Consider the following 24,506-nt stretch of genomic DNA (forward strand, 5'->3'; position numbering starts at 1 on the left):
TTCTTGATCAGATGCTCACTCGTTTGGCTCTCTATGATGATTCCAAGCTTGAGCCCTTACTCTCCAATCTTCTCCCTCTCTACATATCTTCACTCTCCTTAAACTCCGCCACTGTGTGCAACAAAGTTCGCCAATTCTCCTATCTCTCTTTCTAGTTCAATTTTATTTATCAGCAATTTCAAGTGTTGTTACTTTCAAATTTGAAGATGCTACTACTGATGTTTTGCTTTTGATTTTGTGAATACTTGTGTTCTGCAATTTCAAGTGTTCTACAAATGTCATAGGATTTCAAATTTGCAGTTGCTAGCGACTTAGGGCACATTGGAGCTAGAATATAAGAGGGAAGATAGTTTCAGCATTGAATTCATGGATCTTCAATCTGAAGAGATAAAGTAACAAATTGCACAATTTTGAGTTCTACCAATGTTGCTTCAATGATCTATGATTTACTTTTTGATCTTCATTACAGTTTTCACAATTCACATTGATCTAATTATGACACTAAATAGTTTTAGGTTGTATATTCTATGAATAGCATTCGCATCTTCATTTGTTTCGTGAGAATGTAGTTGGTGACAATCTCATCCCATGTTCTCATTTTGTTGCTATGATGAACTTCTTATTTTCTATATATTACAAGCAACAGAGCTTATTCATTTTTGGTTATAAATATATTATAGGTGCTTCTGGTGGTCACTTAGATTCTATTCTGTTAGCAAGATTGAAGGTAATTTTCAATTTTAATTTCCTTGTCCTCTTGGTTATGATTTGTTTCACTTTCAAGTTATTTACCATATAATATAGTATTGTGAATTTTGACTTGATTTGATTTCATTATTCCTCTGCATTCTACTTTACTTTTGACATATTGATTATGAATTATGGTTTACATGGAAAGCTATTTCCTAGTTAAGGAACCCCATACTGTCACGCTAGTAGGGAAATTTAGAATAATAATATATTATAAGGGGTTGGTTATCTGTGACTTTATGTAATTTAAGATTTCTATTGAATGAGGTCTTAATATTTTAGATTTGGATTAATTGGTTATGCTGTTGAATAGTAAGTTTTGCTTAGGATTAACATGTGGTTTGGACCTCTCTTCCAATCTGCTCCTTTTTCTCTCTTCCAAATCTTTCACTATTCCCTTCAGTGTTAAGTTCAAATTATAATTTTGAGGTATTTTGCTACTCATGATTTGGGGTTTATTTATCTCATTGCAGGTTCAAAATCTTATTGAATGATGCTTACAACTATATATGAGCCAGAAAGAAGTAGTGGACACACTACTAAAGCAAGCCAAAATAGAGCCTGATTTCACAGAATTGGATAAGAAAAACTTTGTTTTATGCTATGATTTTTGTTTTGCTTGTATCATACTCCACGTAACTCTGTAGCATACTTTCTTATGTCTATAAAATAAGACTTGGTGTCACTCCACTTTTTGACTTTCACATTCTTTAAGCCCAAAATCCACAATCTATGCTAGTTCTATTCCCTTTTAAAAGAAAATCCAATCACCCATTTATCTCTTCGGTGGTATTTACTTTAGTCCATAGTTTCTTTGTCCAACACAATTAAAATTTTTTATTTGCAAAAGAATCATTGGCTTACTATTATAATATTAGTATTGTAGCTTTTCTTAATTACAATAATAACTTAATATTGGTCATTTATAATTATATTTCCAATTTTTAATTGTGTCATTTAAATCTATATTAAATACTGATTTGAAAATCAAATAAAAAGATAAGTTATTATTGTAAACTACTATGTTCACAGCATACAAGCCATATTTCACTTTCTATGGTAGCAGGGACGCTTGGTTTGTATTTGATTCAAAACTTAAATAAACTATTCGTATGCTTGTTTTCTTGTTTTGAAATCATGATTTTGTTTTGTTTTTATGGCTTTTTACTTACCAATCACGATTCTTTCGTCATTAGCTTCACCTCAGTTGGTAGACACTAGAAATGGCATGCTTTTAATCTTAATTATTTAAGTGGATAAAATATAAAATATGATTTTTTTCACATTTTTTGTTAATTAATATTAATTATGTCATGGATTGGTGTACTAAACTTCTACAATTGGAACCGTGTTAAGCTGATATATTGTGATGGAGCTTCATTCACTGGAGACGCTATCTTCGATAATGGGGTAATTGTCTCACCACAAGTTTACATGAATATGGCTTCTTATAATTTCTTTTAAAAGGATAATCAGTGAGCAAATACTATAAATTGCAAAATTTTGACTATATGCATATATAGTCAATTAAATATTTTTCTAGGAAAATTCGTTATTTATAGGCATCTTTTGAACTTTCATTTAATACTCTGTCTTCTTTTGATCGAATCTCAGCATGCCAAACAAGAAAATGATCTCTAATGTAGTGTCAATATGATAGTTGATTTGTGGTATTGAGAGGGAATGAAAGTGAGTCATTTCTATTTCTGGTTAAAACAGAACAAAATCATATTTCTTAAATGAGAAAACAAAAAACAAAAATTGCAGTAAAATAAAGAGGAAGGTACTAACAGTAACAATTTTCATGAGTCTTCATGCTTACATTATAAGATCAAGTTTGCTCAATAATGTAACTTTTGGCATTTGGTTGAATAAAATCAGACAACAAGGCTTCATTTCAAGGAACTCATTCAATTGAAGGTGTAATAAAGTTATGTCTCAAAGTTGATAAAAGCTATGATTGAGTGCGGGCACTTTCAATCATCTCCCTAATTAAACTTTGAACATTATGTGATCTGCAGCTTCTATATAATTGGAGTCATGTTTATGAAGAGGAGGAATGTTCATAAATAAAAGAATTTATGAAATTTGAATAAAAATTTATGAAACTAGTTCATAATTTATGAAAATAGAATGTTCATAAATAGAATGATTTTGTTACAGGTGCAACGTGTTACGCAGTGTAGCAAAACAGAATGCATCAACTTCATAGTTCAGATACCATTGCACTTTGAAGCTCTCCTTTCTCATCCAGATACTAATCACAGTAAACTCAAGTACACTAGTTTCTCTCTCTCTCTCTCTCTCTCTCTCTCTCTCTCTCTCTCTCTCTCTATTTGTTTATTGATAAGTTTTTATTTATATTTTTTTAAAACAAATGGGTCACTGGATTAGAATGAACCGAGTCCGACCTAAATAGCAAATTTAGTGAAGCAACCAAACCAAGCTTCGCTGTCTCTTGGCCTGGGTCAGGTAGTCGAGAACAGAAACTAATGATTGTAATTGCATAACGGGATTGGGACTTGGGAGGAGGTACCATTTCAGAAGCTAAAAATGGTTGGAAAGAGATTAAGCATAACCTTAACAATAATATTCGCTGCTATTTCCTTCTCCACTGCAATCTCTGGTATGCTACACACAGAACTACTTTTCCCATGTTCTCTTTAATTGTTTATTTATTTATTTTTTATGAGTATTTACTAAAAGTTTGAAGCTTTGTACCTGCCCATGTTCTATTAGCATATGTCTTAAGTAGAAAATGTAAGGGTTTGAAGTCCAAGATTCTTGAGCTGGAGACATCTCTCAAGTCTTCCTTAGAAAAACGTGCCTTTGAAAGGCAACGGAGAATTAGGACTCAACAGGTTACCCTTCTTTCAACACTCCTATTCTTCATTTATTTCTAGTAACTATAATCTTAACTTTGGTCGGTTACTTACTCTTCAATCATGTCTCAATTAGTACTTGCCACTTGCCACTACATCAAGTTTAGTTTTTTACCCCTTTTTTATTTTTTCCGCCTTATTTTTTTTTGCTGATTCATTTGCTCAAGTATTTATCTGAAAATTTGAAGCTGACATATTACCCTATGGCACCGATTGGTACCATCTGCTCATGCTTCTCTACGAGGTAATGAATAATGTTTATTCAATAGTTCTTAATTTCAAAATTTGATCATTAAGGTCCTTAGGTAGTTAAGTGCATCATTAATATTGAATTTTTCCTATGCTTATTCAGTAGGTAACCTGCACATTGATAAATTTCTTATTTAATGCCACATTCATGATTAATGAAATATTTCTTTATACTAGTGTAGGAATGGGACACCGAGACAATCGTTACTTGTCCCACTTGCTACAGCCTGTTTGGTTTTTAATGCCACTCGTGTTTCGCCAGCATATTTTGAGGGTCTAGCTGAATATTCTCACTGCTGGGTTTTATATGTATTTCATTTAAATATAGATCTTAAGAAACTATAAAAGCTTGTAGTATTTTTTTGTTGTTTAGATTTGTAACATAATTTATTACTTTTCAAGAGAAATTTGTGTATCAATATTTTGAGTTTAATGAAATATCTCATTTTGTAATAATTAATTTCAGTATATTTATATTATGCATAATAATTATTGTTGGCAAAAATATATATTGGATTCTAGAAAAAAAGATAATTCATTGCTTCTAAGAAAATGAGTATAATATAACTAAAAAAAGTCTTAAGATTTTAGGGCAATAGTAATGGCAACTAAAAGTGAATAATATTACAATTTTAGAATTATTTTTTGTGGCCATATAAATTGCCGGTAAAATGGGTTTTGGCGGCAATAGTAATGGCCACTAAAAGTGAATAACATTGCAATCTTAGAATTACTTTTGGTGGCCATATAAATTGCCAAGAAAATGGCCGCTAAAGTTATATACTTTTTGCGGCCATTAAAACGGTTTTTACCAAGAAATGTTATAATTGCCAGTAAAACCTTTTAGCGACAAAGCATAATACGGCTAATGTCTAATTGCTGGTAAATGTATTAGTGACTATTTTTATTGCCGCTAAAAATAAAATAAATGACCGCTAAAAGTAATTTTTCTTGTAGTAGCATCTCCTTTGTTTGACCTCCAATCCCTTCACTATGCATTAGTAAATCAAAACAAAATTAAACTTTTTCTTTCAATTTACTGAACCTTTTAATTTAGTTTAAACCTTTAAATTTTCCAGCTTTCAGGTATTTTCCTCCACCTTACAGTTACAGGTGACTTCTGATTTGATTTAAAACTTATAGTGCTATTTTTGGAAGAAAGTTGTAAGGGCCTATTCCAACTTGCTGATTCTCTCTTCCTTGTCTACCCATTTTCTCAAGGTATTGTCTACAGGATGCAAGCTTTCTACCATGCCTTCTGAGAGATTCAATACTTGATTCTGAAGGTTACCAACCATACTTGGCGATATAGATAGGATAATTTGGGTTGTAGATTTCATTAAGTGGAAGCTAATTAAGTCCATAGAAAATGCACCAATGTTCAGTAATAATTACCTGGGTTGATTTTAATCAATCACAATCTTCGAGCCAGATGGAGGTGGCACTTGTAAGAAACTCCACCGATCAAATTAGTTATTATCTAAGAGGTATTAGGATTATGATAAATGTTATACCTTCTAATCATCATTCCACCTTGTGTATATACGTGATGTATTTCCGTGGATATAGGTGAAATTTGTATCAAATTCTTTTTTTTTTTTTTTGGACATGGTCGTGGGCCAGAAGACTAACCCGGCCTAGACCTAGAACCCGAACTTGCCCAGACCCATAAACCCTACCCGAACCCGCTCAGCTCCCACCCCCAGGTCCATCCTAACCTACAGCACTCTCTTCTTCCTTGAGATGAAGGCGCCGTTGACCCGCCATCATCACCGAACCTGCGAGCGAAGATCAGGAAGCTGCTGTGTGTCCTCCAGAGCTATGTCACCTGCTTCGGTTCGTCTGCCGTTTGATTTGAGCGTGCTGTACTCTACCGGCGCGACTTGCCTCCCTCGCTGAAGCTCCCCCTGGTGCCCTTGACAACGTCCTGAGATTGCAAAGCTCACCACCGCAATGTGTCCACTGCTACCCCTTTGCTGAGAGCTATTCTGCCCCTGATTAAATGTGGCATCGCTTCCTCTGTTTGGTCTATTTCTGATGTGTATAGTGTCCCTGCTAATGGCTCTCATCTACCGAGGTAAGATCGGGTGCTGAAGTCGCCGTTCCCCCTGAGTTGCATGGCTATTCCAGGTTTCCATTTCCACACTCCTAGGTAATCCTTCGTCACTTTGATTTCCTTGAAGGTTAGTTGAAATTGAAACCTGATTTTCTTGAGTTCGGTTGCGTAGATTGTTCTGTAGAATTACGAATCCTGCTTCTGTTATGATAATATTCCTGACCTGTACAGACGGAGTAACTGTCCACTGCCTCTGTAGCTGATTTACTGCTGCCATCGCTGCCAGTTGGTGAGCTAAGGAGTTGCCTTCTCGTGGAGTCCAAGTAGCTCCCACATCCGGAGCCTCTTCCAGCAGTTGCAGAATGTCCCTGATGATTGCATCTGCTTCAGCTAAGGGCGTTCTAGCCTTGATCGCTTGAACCAGAGGTAAACAATCTGATTCAATTATGCAGTTCCTTATCTGTAAATTTTTTGTGAGAATAAGAGCTTCTCTATATGCTTGTGCTTCAGCTGCTAAGGCTGATGTTGACTTGAATTTTGATGAAGTTCCGGTAATGATTTTTCCTTGCCAGTCCCTTATCACTGCTGCTGATGCTGCGATTCCTGTCTCCCTTTGAAAAGCCGCGTCTATGTTTACTTTCACCTTGTTGCGAGGAGGAGGCCTCCAGGTAATTCTTCGACTCTCTCCAATCCTATCTGCCATAGCTCTCTTATCTTTGTTGAGGTCTTTTGTTGCATTATGATATTCTGCTATAATCTATTCTGAATGGATTATTGTATTTTGTGGATTGAGTTTTGTTTGTTGGAATATGTGCTGGTTCCTAGCTTTCCAAATGCACCAACAAACACATCTTAATTTGCACAAAACTTTGTCTTGTTCATTTCCTGCCAGACTCTTGATTTTGTCAATAGTGCTCATCAACCATTTTTCAAAAGATTTCACATCATAATCCGTAGGCACGATTTGAATACTAGATCTAAATCATACCGCTCTAGTCCACGGGCATAATAGCAATACATGTTCTATTGTTTCATCTTGTTCATGACATATGCTGTACTTGGGAGTGTGAGCACTTTTGTGCTGATATAAATTCGCGTTCACTGGCAGAATTCCATGCACTGCTTTCCATAGAAACATTTTAACCTTCTCCAGTACTGGTAGTCTCCAGATCCTCCCCCATACCTCCTTTGAATTCTAACTTGTTGAAGCTTTTCCGAGTATTGTGACTTCCCTTGTATCTTTCTCCTCCTTCGCTGCCTAATATCCAGATCTGACTGAATACTGTCCGTCATTCGTATATGGCCAAACAAAATGGTCCTTCTTGTTAATCAAACTAATGGGCGTTCTTGTTATCAGATCAGTCTCATTATCCTGAAAAATATCCCGAATTTTGTCTAAGTCCCAGCCTTCGCCCTCTCTTACTAGCTCGTTCACTCTTCTATGCTGATTTTCTCCGACTCTCCTCAACTTGCCTATTCCTACCACCCAATTATCTTCCCAAATATCTATCCCTGCTCCCCTTCCTACACTCCACCTTCCCTTCCTTCTGAGAAAATCTCTACCCTCCAACATACACCTCCAAATCCATGATGCGTTGCCTCCTCTTCCCGCTTCCCAAAAGCTACAATTTGGATAGTAAATGGCCTGTAGAATCCAAGCCCATATTGCACCTTCCTCCTTTACCAGTTGACGTTAGGATTTTTGCTAGTAAAAAATATCATAAAAACAGTCGCGTTGTAGATATAGTCTCTAAACCAACAAAAATCCCTTCGTACAAACGTTTTGATTGTCACAAGTAACAAACCCCTTTTAAAATTGATAACCGAGTATTTAAACCTCGGGTCGTCTTCTCAAGGAATTGCAGGGAAGTATGTTCTTATTATTGGTTATGAGTTTGTAAATTGGGGTTTATTAGGAAGTAAGGTGGGAATATGTTATATGACAAGTAAAATAAAATAATAATAATAAAATCTCTTAGCAAGGTATAAGAATTGGAATTCCTATCCTAGTTATCCTTATCAAGTGTGAAGAGAATTGGGTTTTAATCCCACTTGGTCAGCCTTTATTAAACAAAGGAAGGTTAAGTGGACTGATTAGCTTGATTCTCAAGTCCTAGTCAACTCCTGTGGAGAGACTAGTGTTAGAGCAATCCTAGCTAAAGCAAAATCTGCCAATTTCAATTACTTGCTGAGTTTGATAACTCAAGTACTACCAATCACTTGACCAAAGCCAAAAGGGAGAAAAATATCTAAATTAAATTAAAAGCATCAATATAAGCAAAGCAATCTTAAATCTGAAAATACCTCGAATTGTATTAACAAAAGAAATTAAATCTGGCATAAATTTTCATAAATTAAATTGAAAAAATAAATAAAAATAAAGAACCTGGGATTGAGAGTCACTCCTAAAACTAAGAGAAATCCTAAATCCTAATCCTAAGAGAGAGGAGAGAACCTCTCTCTCTAAAAACTACATCTATTCCTAAAATTGTAAATATGAGAGCTTCCCATGAATGGATGTATTCCCCCACTTTATAGCCTCTAATCTGTGTTTTCTGAGCCGCAAACTGGGTCAAAAACAGTCCAGAATTCGCTGGTTTCGAATTTTGCCACGCTGGATTTCCGTCACTGCGACGCGGCCGCATGGATCACGTGATCTCGTCGCCTAGCGTCAGAGGAACTATAGCATATTATATATCAAATCGAAGCCCCGGACGTTAGCTTTCCAACACAACTGGAACCGCGTTGTTTGGACCTCTGTAGCTAAAGTTATAGCCGTTTGAGTGCAGAGAGGTCAGGCTGGACAGCTTAGCAATTTCTCCAACTTCTTGCATTCCTTCCACTTTTGCATGCTTTCTTCCCATCCTCCAAGCCATCCTTGCCTTATAATATCTGAAAACACTTAACACACATATCAAGGCATCTAATGGTAATAAGAGAGGATTAATAATAAGCAAATATAAGATCAAAGAAGCATGTTTTCAATCAAAGCACATAATTAGGAAGGCAAATGTAAAACCATGCAAATAGTATGAATAAGTGGGTAAAGAGTAGATAGAAACCACTCAATTGAGCACAAGATAAACCATAAAATAGTGGTTTATCAACCTCCCCACACTTAAACACTAGCATGTCCTCATGCTAAGCTTAAGAGAACTATAAAGATGAAGAGGAATGATAGGATGTATGAAATGCAACCTATCTATATGAATGCAACTACATGCAAAATGCTTTTACTTACTTGGTTAAGAGTAAATAAGTTCTCCAAGACAAATGCAAACCAATTTCCACTAATTCAAATCATACAATAAAAAGCAAGTGAACTTGTAAGAAGACAGCTCATGAAAGCAGGGAACATAGAATTTAAGCGTTGAACCCTCACTGGAAGTGTCAAGTGTATATCACTCTAATCTCTCAAGTGTATAGGGTAATTCACTCTAGTCTTCTCTAATCATGCTTTCTAAAACTTTGTTCTTCATCTAACCAATCAACAAAATTTAATATACCAATGCAAACATCATGAGGTCTTTTTTCAAGGTTGTAATGGGGCTAAGGTAAGGGTAAAGGTATATATATGGCTAAGTGAGCTTTATAAATTGAATCTTTAATTAACCTAAGCTCTCACCTAATATACATATACTCTATATACTTTTAAATTCATGCCTAGCTACCCATAATTCCCACTTTGTATAATTTCCATACTCATGTACCAAATTTTCTTTAATTTTTATCACATGTGCATTGATCTTTTATTAAACTTAATATTGGGGTAATTTTGTCCCCTTATTTATTTACTTATATTATATTATATTATATTATATATATATATATATTTTCTTTTTCTCTCTCTTTTTTTTGTAGAGAAATAAACATATCTTATCAATGCACATGGATTTTCTATTATTTTTCTATTTTAGTTTTTTTATGAGTAGGTTCCCAAATTCCCAATATTCAATTAAATTAGAAACATGATACATTCCCTTATTAACCCATGTTCCCACAATTTCCCCACACTTAGTTGATGCACAATCTCTATCTTAAGCTAACCAAAGATTCAATTGGGATATTATTTTTGTTTTTCTGCTTAAGGCTAGTGATGTGGTAAAATAGAACAGAAGGGAATTAAAAGGCTCAAAGTGGCTAACAAGGGTGATTTAAAGGGTAGGCTTATTTGGGATAAGTGAGCTAATAACAAATAATGGCCTCAATCATATGCAAGCATGTAAATACACTAAATAATGGACATATAGATTGGAACAAAGTATAGATTACAATCATAGAGAAGAAAACACACAGGAATAAAAATTTATGGTTAAATAATGTAACCATGTAAATAAGCTCAAAATCTTACAGGTTGTGTATTCTTTGGCTCAAAAAACCATGTTCCAAATACAACTTCAAACAAATTTACACATAAAAATTTTAAATTTTTTTTTATTTATTTAAATTAGTGAAAATTTTCAAAAATAGGATCTTAAGAAAAAACTTATTATTTTAACCAAGCAATAACTAAATGCAAAAATCAAATAAACATGCAATTAAACATGCAAATGCAACAACTAATTTAATAAAGAAAATTTAAACATTGGTGTTGAGACAGGGATGTACTAACCCACGGAGATCGGTATCGACCTCCCCACACTTAAAGATTGCACCGTCCTCGGTGCATGCTGAAATTTGCAGGTGGACGGGTTGTTTCAACTGTTGCTTTTCTCTAAGGATTGTGCAGATGGACTTGTCTGTCTCTCCATGTAAACGTCTTCCGGTTCTCTTCCTGGTGGCCTCCTGAAAGAAAAAGGGAAGAAAGGTAACCCAATAATAGAGATAAAAAAAATAAATAAAGTATGGTTGGGTTAATGCCAAATGAAAAGGGTCTCATTTACATGGTAGCTACAACATGTAAGTGAGAAAACAATAGAAGCCATGGCATACCAGTGGTGCAGAATATGCAACAATGGGGAAGAGAGTGAGGAAGAAAAGATAATATAAATTAAAAATCAATACAAAAGTAATACAGGTATAAAAGATTGGCATTGATTTAAATAATATTACCTAACCAGAATAAAACAAGTCATAAGCACTAAGATAATACCAGAAAAGAAATAACAGTTGAATAAGAACATTTGAACACCAATGGTAAAATAATAAATTTAAAAAAATAAAAATATGCAATGAATGAAAGTATGCAAATAAATAAAATAAAATGAGAGGGAAAAAGGATGAGAAGAAGAAAAAGAAAGTGAGAAAGGAGAGAGAAAGAAGAAATTAGGATTAGAAAAGAGAAGATAAGAAAATTGGCACTAATCTAGATAGGTTGTGCGACGCTGGCGACGCGGTCGCGTGGGTGACGCGGTCGCGTGGTGCGCGATAAGGTTGGGTGACGCGGACGCGTGGGGCACGCGATCGCGTGACTTGATTTGTGCTAGTGGCGCGAGTGCAGCCTCGCGGTCGCACAACTCTCTGTTCAAAACTCAGTATTGCCAAAATCCAGAATGACGCGGTCGCGTAGTCGACGCGATCGCGCGGGTGGCCTTATTTCCAATATGACGCGGACGCGTAGGTGACGCGTTCGCGTGGCAGGACTTGTGCTACTAGCACGGGTCCAGCCCAACTCCAGCTCAACTTTCTGCCATACACCCTTTTTACGCCGATTTCAGGTCACGCGGCCACGTGGGTGACGCGGTCGCGTGGAGTGATTTGTGCCATTGGCACGCCTCCAGCGCTGCTCCTACGAAACTCTCTGTTCATATTAATATTGTCTCCCATCTCCTTGCGACGCGGACGCCTCGCTGATGCGGTCGCGTCGCGTGCTCGTTTTTTTTTTTTTTTTGAATTGAAAAGATGCAGAATGCAGTGTTAATATGAATGTGATGCAAAACTCCAGGTTCAATAAAATAAAATTTGAAAACAAATAAAACTAAATAAAAAATGAACGATCATACCATGGTGGGTTGTCTCCCACCTAGCACTTTTAGTTAGAGTCCTTAAGTTGGACATTTGATGAGCTTCCTGTTATGGTGGCTTATGCTTGTATTCATCCAGGAATCTCCACCAATGTTTGTATCTCCAATAACCTCCGGGATCCCAAACTAAGCATGTAAAGCCCTCAAGTAAGTTAAAGCAAGTGACAAGACTCCAAGAGTGTTGATTTCTGGGATGAATTCCGGGGTCCCAGACCTTGCCTTTGCACCCATCTTCTTGTTGATCATCATTTTTCCACTTGGGTGGTGAACAGTCGGAATTCTCACTGAGACATCCAAACAGCTTCCTAGACCCATTCAGTTGAGTTTTATACCAACCCTTGCATTTAAACTTAAAGCTTCCAGCCATAATGAACCTTGCTTGACAATTGTTATCACTGGCCATCTTCCTTTTACTCTTAATGCCACAAAGAGCTCTAAGTTGACCATCCGTCTCCAGTAGCCCATATTCAAGTGGGATTAGAAAGCTATGGGATATGAATTTTACCCACTTGAATGTTGTGAAGGATGATGGCAACTTAGGGGGAGGGGTTTTTAATGAAATTGCAAGCTCCACTCCCTTGTGCTCTTCTCTGATAATTACCACCTCTTTGCAAGCTTCTTCAATTTCAACCTCTTCCTCTTAGTAGCTCTCTTTCAATTCAATCTCCTCTTCATTGCTTTCCAAGGGCATGGGAGGTTGTGCTTCTTCTTCTTAAATCTCCATCTTTTGATCAACCTCTTCCAAGTCTTCAACTATGATATGCTTTGGAGGTTGTACACCCTCCTCAGCATCAATTTCAACCGTCTTGGAAGGAGGCTCTATGTCTTGATTTTCCCATGGAGGTTCTGCATCACCTAGATCTTCAACCAACTCTTCTTCTTGAACAATGACAGCTTCTTCTACTTGTTCTAGTACGAATTCATTCTCTGTCTTGTCCACTGGGGTTTCTGGTATCTCCTTCATGCTACGCTCTTCACTAGACTGTCCACATGGGGTTGTGGCTGATCCTTGTGTATTTAAGTGCCCTGAAACCCATTGAATTACTACTTGCTCCAGTTGTTGAATGGTTGTTTGAAATTTATTTACTGTTTCCCTTAGGCGAACCTCTGCTTCTCGGGTTGCCGGACTTGGACATGCTACAAAAGAAAGTGGTGGTGGTGGGAGTGATTGGATTGGAATTGGGGTGGTTCTATATATGGTTCATATGGCTCATAAGGTGGTTGGTATGGTGGTTGAGGGTTAGGGTCATATGGAGGTGAATGGCGAAAAGGGGCTTGTGAGTTTGGTGGTCCAAAGTTATGTTGAGGAAAGGGTTCATAGGCATATGGTGGTGGTTGTTGATAGTCCATTGGAGGTGGTTGTTGCCATGAGGATTGATCAAGTCCTTGTGGCTCCTCCCATCTTTGATTATTCCAACCTTGATGCCTGTTCTCATTGTAATTTCTTCTTCCTGCAACATAATTGTAACCAGACTCATAGCCAAAGGGGTGAGAGTTCATAGTAAATAGAAATTAAAAATAAAAACAAATTGAAATTAAAAGGTTATTTAAATTTTTAATTTGAAAATTAAATTTTGAAAATTTTTAAAATTGAATTTTGAAATTTGATTTTTTTTTTCGAAAAAAATTAATTAAAAATATTTTTGAATTTAATGAGGAAAGAGAAAAACAATAAAATAACACCAAATTTCAAATTTTTAGATCAAAACGAAGAAAACAACTAAGAACAACTTGAAGATCAAGATGAACACTAAGAACAAATTTTTGAAAATTTTTTTTTAACAACTAAATAAAAACAAATAACCTCTTAATTTATGGAAAAGCAAAAATAAAAACAAAAATAAAAACAAATAAACAAGCAAAAATCAAAAAATATTTAAAATAACCAATAATAAGGCACACGTTTACAATTCCCCGGCAACGGCGCCATTTTGACGTTAGGATTTTTGCTAGTAAAGAATGTCATAAAAATAGTCGCGTTGTAGATATAGTCTCTAAACCAACAAAAATCCCTTCATACAAACGTTTTGGTTGTCACAAGTAACAAACCCCTTTTAAAATTGATAACCGAGTATTTAAACATCGGGTCGTCTTCTCAAGGAATTGCAGGAAAGTATGTTCTTATTATTGGTTATGAGTTTGTAAATTGGGGTTTATTAGGAAGTAAGGTGGGAATATGTTATATGACAAGTAAAATAAAATAATAATAATAAAATCTCTTGGCAAGGTATAAGAATTGGGTTTTAATCCCACTTGGTCAGCCTTTATTAAACAAAGGAAGGTTAAGTGGACTGATTAGCTTGATTCTCAAGTCCTAGTCAACTCCTGTAGAGAGACTAGTGTTAGAGCAATCCTAGCTAAAGCAAAATCTGCCAATTTCAATCACTTGCTGAGTTTGATAACTCAAGTACTACCAATCACTTGACCAAAGCCAAAAGGGAGAAAAATATCTAAATTAAATTAAAAGCATCAATATAAGCAAAGCAATCTTAAATCTGAAAATACCTCGAATTGAATTAACAAAAGAAATTAAATCTGGCATAGATGTTCATAAATTAAATTGAGAAAATAAATAAAAATAAAGAACCTGGCATTGAGAGTCACTCCTAAAACTAAGAGAAATCCTAAATCCTAATCCTAAGAGAGAGGAGAGAACCTCTCTCTCTAAAAACTAAATCTACTCCTAAAATTGTAAATATGAGAGCTTCCCATGAATGGATATATTCCCCCACTTTATAGCCTCTAATCTGTGTTTTCTGGGCCGCAAACTGGGTCAAAAACAGTCCAGAATTCGCTGGTTTCGAATTTTGCCACGCTGGATTTCCGTCACTGCGACGCAGCCGCATGGATCACGCTGTTGCATCACCTAGCGTCAGAGGAACTATAGCATACTATATATCAAATCGAAGCCCCAGACGTTAGCTTTCCAACGCAACTGGAACCGCATCGTTTGGACCTCTGTAGCTAAAGTTATAGCCGTTTGAGTGCAGAGAGGTCGGGCTAGACAGCTTAGCAATTTCTCCAACTTCTTGCATTTCTTCCACTTTTGCATGCTTTCTTCCCATCCTCCAAGCCATCCTTGCCTTATAATATCTAAAAACACTTAACACACATATCAAGGCATCTAATGGTAATAAGAGAGGATTAATAATAAGCAAATATAAGATCAAAGAAGCATGTTTTCAATCAAAGCACATAATTAGGAAGGCAAATGTAAAACCATGCAAATAGTATGAATAAGTGGGTAAAGAGTAGATAGAAACCACTCAATTGAGCACAAGATAAACCATAAAATAGTGGTTTATCACCAGTCTCCAAGCTTGCTTAGCCAAGAGTGCTATATTTTGGCTTTCGAAATCCTTAAACCCTAAGCCTCCGTTTAATTTGCTCTTGGTCATTTTTGTCCAGCTCTTCCAATGAATACTTCTTTCCTTACCATTGTTGGTCCACCAGAATTTCGCAATTGTTGATTCAATTTTCCTGCAAAAAGATTTAGGAAATTTGATGATGTTCATGGCATAGACCGGAATCGCCTGTATAACAGCCTTTATCAGAACCTCCTTTCCCGCTTGATTCAAAAGTTTCTCTTTCCATCCTTGCATTTTGTCTATAATTTTCTCTTGAATCCACTCTAGCGCCTTGTTCTTGGATCTGCTCCATGTGGCTGGTAATCCTAAGTATTTACCTGGCTCTTCCCACGACGCCATTCCAGTGATCTCTTCAATATTTACTCTCCTCTGAATCGATACCTGGCTTCCAAAGATCAGTCCAGATTTCTCAGTATTTATTCTCTGTCCAAATGCCTCTGTATATTTGTTTATGATCTGAATTAATTGATAAATCTCCTCTTCTTGCGCACTGCAAAAATGATACAATCATCAGCGAATAACAAATGGGTTATGACCGGTGCAGTTGGAGCTAATTTTATTCCTAAAATCAGGTTGTCCGTCAAAGCCCTTTCCATGAGAACAGTAAAGCTTTTCGCTGCTAAAATGAAGAGATATGACGATAGCGGATCTCCCTGTCTGAGTCCCCTTTGAGGGTGGATGATAAACCATTATTTTATGGTTTATATTGTGTTTAATTGTGTGGTTTTATTGAATCTTTACCCACTTATTTATTAATTTAGCATGTATTTACAATTCCTTTCCAAAATTACTCCATGGTTAAAAACTGCTTCCTAGAGACTTTTAATTATGTATTTTAATTCTCCTTTATTCCATTCGATGCTGTGATCTGTATGTTAAGTGTTTCAAGCTTTATAGGGCATGAATGACTTGGAGATTGGAAAGGAGGCTTGCAAAAATGGAAGGAACACAAGAAATGGAGGAGATGACCAGTGAGAAGTGACGCGGACGCAAAGCTCACGCGACCGCGCGAAATAGAGGAAATTGCAGTGACGCGCTCGCATGCCTAACGCGAACGCATGGATTGGAAACTGCACAAGTGACGCGAATGCGTGGACGACGCGTACGCGTGGCAAGGCAAAACGCTGGATGACGCGAATGCCTGGATGACGCGATCGCGTGATGTGCGCGATCTGCAGAATCTGCTAGGGGCGATTTTGGGCCCTGTTTTGACCCAGTTCTTGGCCCAGAAAAGCAGATTAGAGCCAAGAAACATGAAGAGACCAACACAACATTCATTCCGCATAATTTTAGTTTTAGATCTGATTTTACTCCTCCTCTAGGTTTTCTCTCTACACATTCAGAGCTCTTAGGATTTTGATTTTATTGCTTTTTGGATTGGGATATTGAGAAGACTTATTACCTCCGTCAAGACTTCATCATTCTAGTTTTTTTCCTTACTTGTCACTTACTCTTTCATATCCTTAATTTATTCAGAGTTACTATTGGATTATTTTTAGAATTTATTAATACAAGAACTATTTTTATTTTTAATTAATCCTTTTGATTATTATTTATCATGTCTTTCTTTATTTCCCTTTCTTATTTCGTGAATTTTACAATCATAATGAGCGAGTAGTTCCATAACTTGATTGGGAGTTGCTTGAAAGGAAGACCTTGAGTTGGAATGCTCAAGAGTAAAATTATAGTTGGGTTTAGCATTGGGTCGCCCCTCTAGTCACTGACACTAGTCTTTCCCAAGGGAGAGGATTAGAACTTGTGAATAGAAACTGACTTCCAACTTGCTTAACTTTCCTTTATCTGGTAAAGGATAACTGAGCAGGCGACCTTCAATTATCACTTTTATCTTGGGAAAACTCCAACAAGGATAGGACTTCCGACTAATCTACTCCCGGTCAAGGTTTTTATTTAAATTACACAAATTCTCTAATTTAATTTTCTGTCTAGCAAACTCAACCCCTTTTGGAAAACATCTGATCAATAAAATAGCATATCTTTCTGCAACTCATTGGGAGACGACCTGGGATTCATACTCCCAGTATTTTAATTCTAATTTTGTGACAACCCTTCTAAATTGATAAGCGAATTTTTGGTTGGTTAAGAACTATACTTGCAACGTATCTCTTATAATAATTTCTTAACTCGCCAATTTCCGCCACGTCAGTGGATCTTGGCCGACAATTTTCCATTAATTTTAAATCTATAAGTGGCACTCTTAACACAACTCATCATCAGCTTCACCCATTCTTTACTGAAACCGAACCTTTCCATGACACTTTGCAAAAAATTCCATTCCAGTCTGTCGTAAGCCTTATTCATATCCAATTTGATGGCTATGTCATTACTTCTGTGATTTCCTTTTCTTTTTAATTTGTGAAACACTTCCTGCACTACCACAATATTGTCCTGTATGAGCCTTCCTTTTATAAAAGCGCTCTGAACCGGGGATATGACAACATCAAGCACTTTTCTCAATCTTCCAACCAAGACTCTTGTTACAATCTTATATATGAAGTTACAGCAGCTGATGGGTCTGAGTTGATTCAGGCTGTCCGGTTGCCTCACTTTTGGAATCAAAACCACAGTTGTTTCACCTAGGTCCTCTGGTAAACTGCCTTCCTAAAAAATCTGCTTCACCATGCCACATACATCTTTACTCAGAATATCCCAATGCTATTAAAAGAAAAGACCATTTAATCCATCTGGGCCCGGGGCTTTTAAGCTTCCCATGCTAAAGATTGCGTCCTTAATTTCCTTATATTTGATCTTTGCCATTAGGTCATCATTCATCTTTCTCGTGACCCTCGTAGGTATATGTTTTATGCAGTATTCCATGTTCCTATCCCCTTCCGAGGTGAACAGCTTGGTGAAATGTGTTTCTACTAGCCTCATAATGTCTGTTTCTCCTTGTGTCCAATGTCCAGCCTTGTCTTTCAGTTTGTCAATTCTGTTCCTCATTCTTCTCTGTATGGTTGTTGCATGAAAGAAGGCTGTGTTTTTATGTTCCCATTTAAGCCATTTCAACCTTGATCTTTGCCCCCAGTATTTTTCTTCTTGTTTCCAAAGATCAGTTATTTGGTTCTTTAGTTCTTTCTCTCTTTTTTGATCTCTGTCCGTCATATCGCCCTTTTGTATTTGATGTAGCTCATTCTTCTTTTTTTTTATTTCTTTGTCTGCTCTTTTGAACTTTCTTCTGCTTCACTCCTTCAATTCCCTTATGCATCTGCTCCTCTTTCTAATAAATTGGTTCCAACAGTTTCTGTTTCCATCATCCTGCTGCCAAGTCCTCCTAATAACCTCTTCGCATTCCTCATGCTCCGTCCAAAAGGCCTCAAACCTGAATTCTTTTTTTATCCGATCTTTCGGCTGTGTTTCCAAAATTAAGGCACAATGATCTGAACTTATGGCCGGAGCAGCTTTTAGAACAACATTCTGATGTAAACTCAGCCATTCTGATGTAAACTGAGCAGGCGACCTTCAATTATCACTTTTATCTTGGGAAAACTCCAACAACTATAGGACTTCCGACTAATCTACTCCCGGTCAAGATTTTTATTTAAATTACACAAATTCTCTGATTTAATTTTCTGTCTAGCAAACTCAACCCCTTTTGGAAAACATCTGATTAATAAAATAGCATATCTTTCTGCAACTCGTTGGGAGACAACCTGGGATTCATACTCCCAGTATTTTAATTCTAATTTTGTGACAACCCTTCTAAATTGATAAGCGGATTTTTGGTTGGTTAAGAACTATACTTGCAACGTATCTCTTATAATAATTTCTTAACTCGCCAATTTCCGCCACGTCAATTTTTGGCGCCGTTGCCGGGGAGTTGCAATAGAGTGCTAAGTTATTGATTGGAATTTATATATTTGCATTTTATTTTATTTTGCTACTATGAGCTGCACGTTTCTTTCGTTAAATGACGCGTTCACTTCCTGATCCAAGCTTGCCAGTATTTGATCCTGAGATTGAAAGAACTATTTCACGTATAAGGCAATCTCGGCATCGGTTAGTCCTCTCCGAGGACGAATTTGAAACGTCACGTAAGGAAGAAACAAGCTCCCGTTCTACTGATTTGGTTGATTTACGTGCAGATGACATGGCAGCACCTAGGAGAGTTACTATCCAGGAGGCTGGAGCCCCTGATTTTACAATGTAACCGTTTCAAGCGCATCACCCAGCGGTGGCTACAAATTTTGAAATAAAGATTGCACTGCTCAACTTGATGCCCAAGTTTCATGGCTTACCTGCTCAATAGCCTATCAAGCACCTTAGGGATTTCCAAGCAGCCTGTTCTACTGTCAGGCGTGATGGTACAGATGAAACTTCTATTTTGTTAAAAGCCTTTCCATTCTCTCTTGAGGGAAAGGCGAGAGAGTGGTACTACACTCAACCCACAGCAACTGTTTCTGACTGGGATACGCTTAGAAGAGAATTTTTGGAAAAATTCTTTCCAGCTGAAGTTACTGATAAACTGAGGAAAGACATTTCCATGATTGTTCAAGACGAGTTCGAGACTCTCTATGAATACTGGAAGCGCTTCAACAACCTTCTGGAAGCATGCCCCACCATATGATTGACAAGATAGTGTTGCTCGGCTACGTCACACAAGGCATGAGGCCCCAAGATAAGACCACATGGAAAGAGCTAGCAATTGGTCTATGAAAAAGTACAAGACCACTGATGAGGCATGGCAATTGATCAGCGACTTGGTTGAATCTACTAGGAATCACAGGCAGAAATAAGGCCGGTAAAAAGCTGTTGCAGAGGTATCTTCTAGCAAAGAAACTACTACTCTGACTCAGAGTATATGTGAAATGATCAACTTACTGAAGCAGATGCAGTTGAATCAACAACAAGCGCAGCAAAGCCAATAGTTAGTCCCACAGAGAGTGTGCGGGATCTGTGCTGATTATAGCCATTATACTGATGAATGTCCGCAGCTCCAGCAGGAAGACAACACTGTGGCAGCCACTCATAACTTCTATGACTGCCCCAACCAAGGATACAATCAAGGTGGCAGCTACAACCATGGGTGGCAGGACAATTCCAACCAGGGTTGGAGAGATAATTCTAACCAGAGTTGGAGGGACAACAATAACAGAGGAGGCAGAGACAATCAAGGAAATCAGAGGTGGAATAATAACAACAACAGGCAGCAGAACTAAAACCAGCCTTATAGAGCACCTCACCTGAAGCAATCCCAAGGAGCACAGCACAACCAACAACAAGTTCCGCAGATCACTCAATCTAATTCCTCTCCGAGTGACGAAGTGCTTTAATCCATTGCACAAGAACAAAGGAACATGGAAAGTTCACATAATGGCCTAGCATCCGCTATACAAGCTCTCATCTCTTAGCTGGCATCACCCAATACTTCAAACACTCAACATGCAAGCTCCAGTGGAATTCCTTCTCAACCCTTACCCAATCCAAAGGGTGGCATCGATGCCATCCCCCTAAGGTCCGGAACTACACTACAAGATAGGAATCAGGAGGAGCCAATCCCATCAGAACACGCCTCAGCTGAAGAGGTGGTGGAAGTAGAGGATGCTGAAGAGGAAGAGGACGTACAAGACATGGTTGAAGAAGAAGAAGCCCAACCACAGAAGGAAGCACCAAAGAATGCAGACGTTGCTGAAAATTCCCTTCCTATTCCATTTCCACAAATTGCAAGGAAGCCCAGAAAGCAGATGGAACTTCATCCCAAAATGGTAGAAATATTCAAAAAGGTTGAGGTAACTGTTCCCCTTTTTGATGTTATTCAGCAGGTACCTAAATACGCAAAGTTTCTAAAAGATTTATGTATACATAAAGACAAAATTAATGAATTAGAAACTATTCCTTTAGGTAGTTCTATATCTGCTTTAATAGGAGGTATACCTGAAAAGTGTAGCGATCCAGGTCCATATATGGTTAATTGTACTATTGATGGTGTGATATTTTCTGACTGCATGTGTGATTTAGGAGCATGTGTTAGTATAATATCTTTGTCTATATATGATACTTTGAGGCTCCCTCCCTTAAAAAGGTCGGCAGCTCGTTTTGTGTTAGCAGATAAAAGCATTATTACAGTGGTTGGAATTGCTGAAGATGTATTAGTCAGCATTAAGGGGCTCACATTTCCCATTAACTTCTATATCCTGGAAATGCCCCCCAATGACTCAGGAAAGCCATCATCAATCCTGCTTGGAAGACCATTCCTGAAGACTTCAAAGTTCAAGCTGGACGCATTTTCCGGAACTTATTCTTTTGAAATAGATGGCAGAATAGTAAAATTCAGTTTACATGGAGCTATGGAGCACCCTCCAGATGATCTTTCTATCTCCCAGTATGACATCATAGATGAAACTGTGGCTGAAGTTTACCAGGAAGAATTAGAAGAGAAGTACACAGGACAAGGTCCAAGTGTGGAGACACTTTCAGAGGACAATGAGGGCACTTTGCCATTATCACCAGCTCCGGATGACCCAGAGCCTGGCCATGAGCAGAAATTAGAATTAAAGCCCCTCCCTCTACACCTCAAGTATGCTTACCTTGAGGACAAGCAGAAGTTTCCAGTTATCATTGCAAGGGAACTCACTTCCCAACAAGAAGAACAGCTACTCAGTGTGCTGAGGAAACACAAGAAAGCAATTGGATGGAGCCTGGCGGACATAGTAGGCATTAACCCTCAAGTTTGTGAGCACAGAATATTCCTAGAAGAGGGAGAAAAGCCTATCCATCAACCTCAAAGAAGATTGAATCCCACCATCTTAGAAGTTGTCAAGAAAGAAGTGACCAGGCTACTTGAAGCAGATATCATTTACCCCATCTCAGATAGCGAATGGGTCAGTCCAGTACAAGTGGTGCCCAAGAAGTCTGGAATCACAACAGTACAAAATGAGCATGGAGAGCTTCTAACAACTAGAGTGCAGAATTCATGGAGAGTTTGCATTGACTATAGGCGTCTCAACCAAGCCACTCGCAAGGATCATTACCCCTTACCATTCATTGATCAGATGCTTGATCGCCTGTCAGGTAAATCCCATTATTGCTTTCTAGATGGTTATACAGGATATTTTCAAATCCATATAGCTCCTGAAGATCAGGAAAAGACTACTTTTACATGTCCTTTTGGCACTTATGCTTATAAAAGAATGCCCTTTGGCTTATGCAATGCACTAGCTACTTTCCAAAGATGCATGATGAGCCTTTTTTCTGACATTATTGAGGACTGTATGGAGGTTTTTATGGATATTTTTAGCATTTATGGTGATTCTTTTAGCCTTTGCTTGGATAGTTTATCTAGAGTATTAGATAGATGTGTCAGTACAAACCTTGTATTGAATTTTGAAAAATGTCACTTTATGGTAAAACAAGGGATTGTACTAGGACATGTTGTGTCTAATACTGGCATTTCTGTAGATCCAGCAAAGGTGGATGTTATTTCTAGTTTACCTTATCCCTCCTCTATGAGGGAAGTCCGTTCATTCCTTGGCCATGCAGGTTTTTACCGGAGATTCATTAAGGACTTCAGTAAGGTAGCACTACCCTTATCCAGACTACTGCAGAAAGATATCGAGTTCGAGTTCAGTGAGGATTGCAAACAAGCGTTTGACAAGCTATAAACTGCCCTGACTCAAGGTCCAATTGTGAGAGGAACAGACTGGAGCCAGCCATTTGAAATCATGTGCGATGCTTCCAACCATGCAGTAGGAGCAGCGCTGGCTCAGCATGAAGGTAAGGATCCTTTTGTAATTGCTTATGCGTCTAAGACTTTAGACACTGCTCAGTCTAACTATACCACTACTGAGAAAGAGCTTCTCGCTATTGTTTTTGCTCTGGATAAATTTTGAGCCTATTTACTTGGTACTAAAGTAGTAGTGTACTCAGACCACACAGCTCTAAAGTATTTATTAGCTAAAAAAGAGTCCAAACCAAGGCTTATACATTGGATACTGCTACTACAAGAATTTGATTTAGAAATTAAGGATAGGAGTGGTAACCAGAATCTAGTGGCAGACTACTTGAGTCGCCTTGAGCACATTAAAGATACCGCCACTCCTATAAATGATAATTTCCCGTTTGATAACTTACAAGCAGTATCTGAAGTAGCCCCTTGGTATGCGCCTGTAGCTAATTATCTAGTTAGCCGCACCTTTCCTCCAAACTTTACTAAGCATCAAAGAAACAAGCTGAAAAGGGAGTCCAAATATTATATATGGGATGACCCATATTTATGGAGATGTGGCGTTGACCAGGTAATTAGACGGTGTGTGCCTCAATCAGAATTCCAGTCCATTTTAGAGGCCTGCCACTCATCTGAGAGTGGAGGACATTTTGGCCCTCAAAGAACAGCTAGAAAAATTTTAGACTGTGGATTCTGGTGGCCTACTCTTTTTAAAGATGTTGCTGAATTTTATAAATCTTGTTCCCCATGTCAAAGGTTTGGTAATATATCCAAGAGGGATGAGATACCTCAACAAACTATACTTTTCTGTGAAATTTTTGATGTTTTGGGCATTGACTTCATGGGTCCATTTCCGAATTCTAATGGTTATTTTTATATATTGTTAGTTGTGGATTACGTTTCTAAATGGGTGGAAGCAATTCCTACCCGCACTCATGATGCTAACTGATGAGCGGATAATTTATACGCTTTTTGGCATTGTTTTTAGTAAGTTTTAATTAGTTTTATTATATTTTTATTAGTTTTTATTTAAAAATCACATTCCTGGACTTTACTATGAGTTTGTGTGTTTTTCTGTGATTTCAGGTATTTTCTGGCTGAAATTGAGGGACCTAAGCAAAAATCTGATTCAGAGGCTGAAAAAGGACTGCAGATGTTGTTGGATTCTGACCTCCCTACACTCAAAGTGGATTTTCTGGAGCTACAGAAGCCCAATTGGTGCGCTCTCAATTGCGTTGGAAAGTAGACATCCTGGGCTTTCCAGTAATATATAATAGTCCATACTTTTCCCGAGATTTGATGGCCCAAACAGGAGTTCCAAGTTAGCTCAAGAATTCTGGCGTTTAACGCCGGAACTGGCACAAAAGCTGGAGTTAAACACCCAAACTGGCACAAAAGCTGGCGTTTAACTCCAAGAAAAGTCTCTACACATGGAAGCTTCAATGCTCAGCCCAAGCACACACTAAGTGGGCCCGGAAGAAGATTTATGCATTAATTACTGATTTCTATAAACCCTAAACTACTAGTTCTCTATAAATAGGACCTTATACTATTGTATTT

At 37.6% G+C, this 24,506-nt stretch overlaps 1 protein-coding gene across 5 annotated transcripts; it reads left to right on the forward strand.

Moving 5' to 3' along the window:
- Positions 1-1,583: 1,583 nt before the first annotated feature.
- Positions 1,584-4,334, forward strand: LOC112769022 (uncharacterized). 5 transcript variants are annotated; one of them, XM_072226068.1, is made up of 6 exons: positions 1,584-2,160; positions 2,914-3,026; positions 3,145-3,376; positions 3,490-3,611; positions 3,821-3,876; positions 4,064-4,334. In XM_072226068.1, the coding sequence occupies exons 3-6, from the start codon at positions 3,304-3,306 to the stop codon at positions 4,224-4,226; spliced, it is 414 nt and encodes a 137-aa protein (XP_072082169.1). In that variant the 5' UTR covers positions 1,584-2,160; positions 2,914-3,026; positions 3,145-3,303; the 3' UTR covers positions 4,227-4,334. The 5 variants fall into 5 exon arrangements, 3 of the variants coding, with proteins under 3 accessions (XP_072082169.1, XP_072082170.1, XP_072082168.1); XM_072226069.1 differs by having other exon boundaries at positions 1,585-2,160; positions 2,914-3,376; positions 4,059-4,334; XR_011876796.1 differs by lacking the exon at positions 3,821-3,876 and having other exon boundaries at positions 1,656-2,160; positions 2,914-3,376.
- The last annotated feature ends 20,172 nt before the right edge of the window (positions 4,335-24,506 follow it).

Source organism: Arachis hypogaea, chromosome 18, assembly GCF_003086295.3.
Source record: "Arachis hypogaea cultivar Tifrunner chromosome 18, arahy.Tifrunner.gnm2.J5K5, whole genome shotgun sequence".
NCBI lineage: Eukaryota > Viridiplantae > Streptophyta > Magnoliopsida > Fabales > Fabaceae > Arachis > Arachis hypogaea.

Excerpts from the sequence above, each read along its gene's own strand:
- LOC112769022 (XM_072226068.1), top strand. The coding sequence starts at position 3,304 with ATGGTTGGAAAGAGATTAAGCATAACCTTAACAATAATATTCGCTGCT. Across the intron at positions 3,377-3,489 it reads CTTCTCCACTGCAATCTCTG|CATATGTCTTAAGTAGAAAA; the intron begins GTATGCTACACA and ends ATGTTCTATTAG. Across the intron at positions 3,612-3,820 it reads GGAGAATTAGGACTCAACAG|CTGACATATTACCCTATGGC; the intron begins GTTACCCTTCTT and ends GAAAATTTGAAG.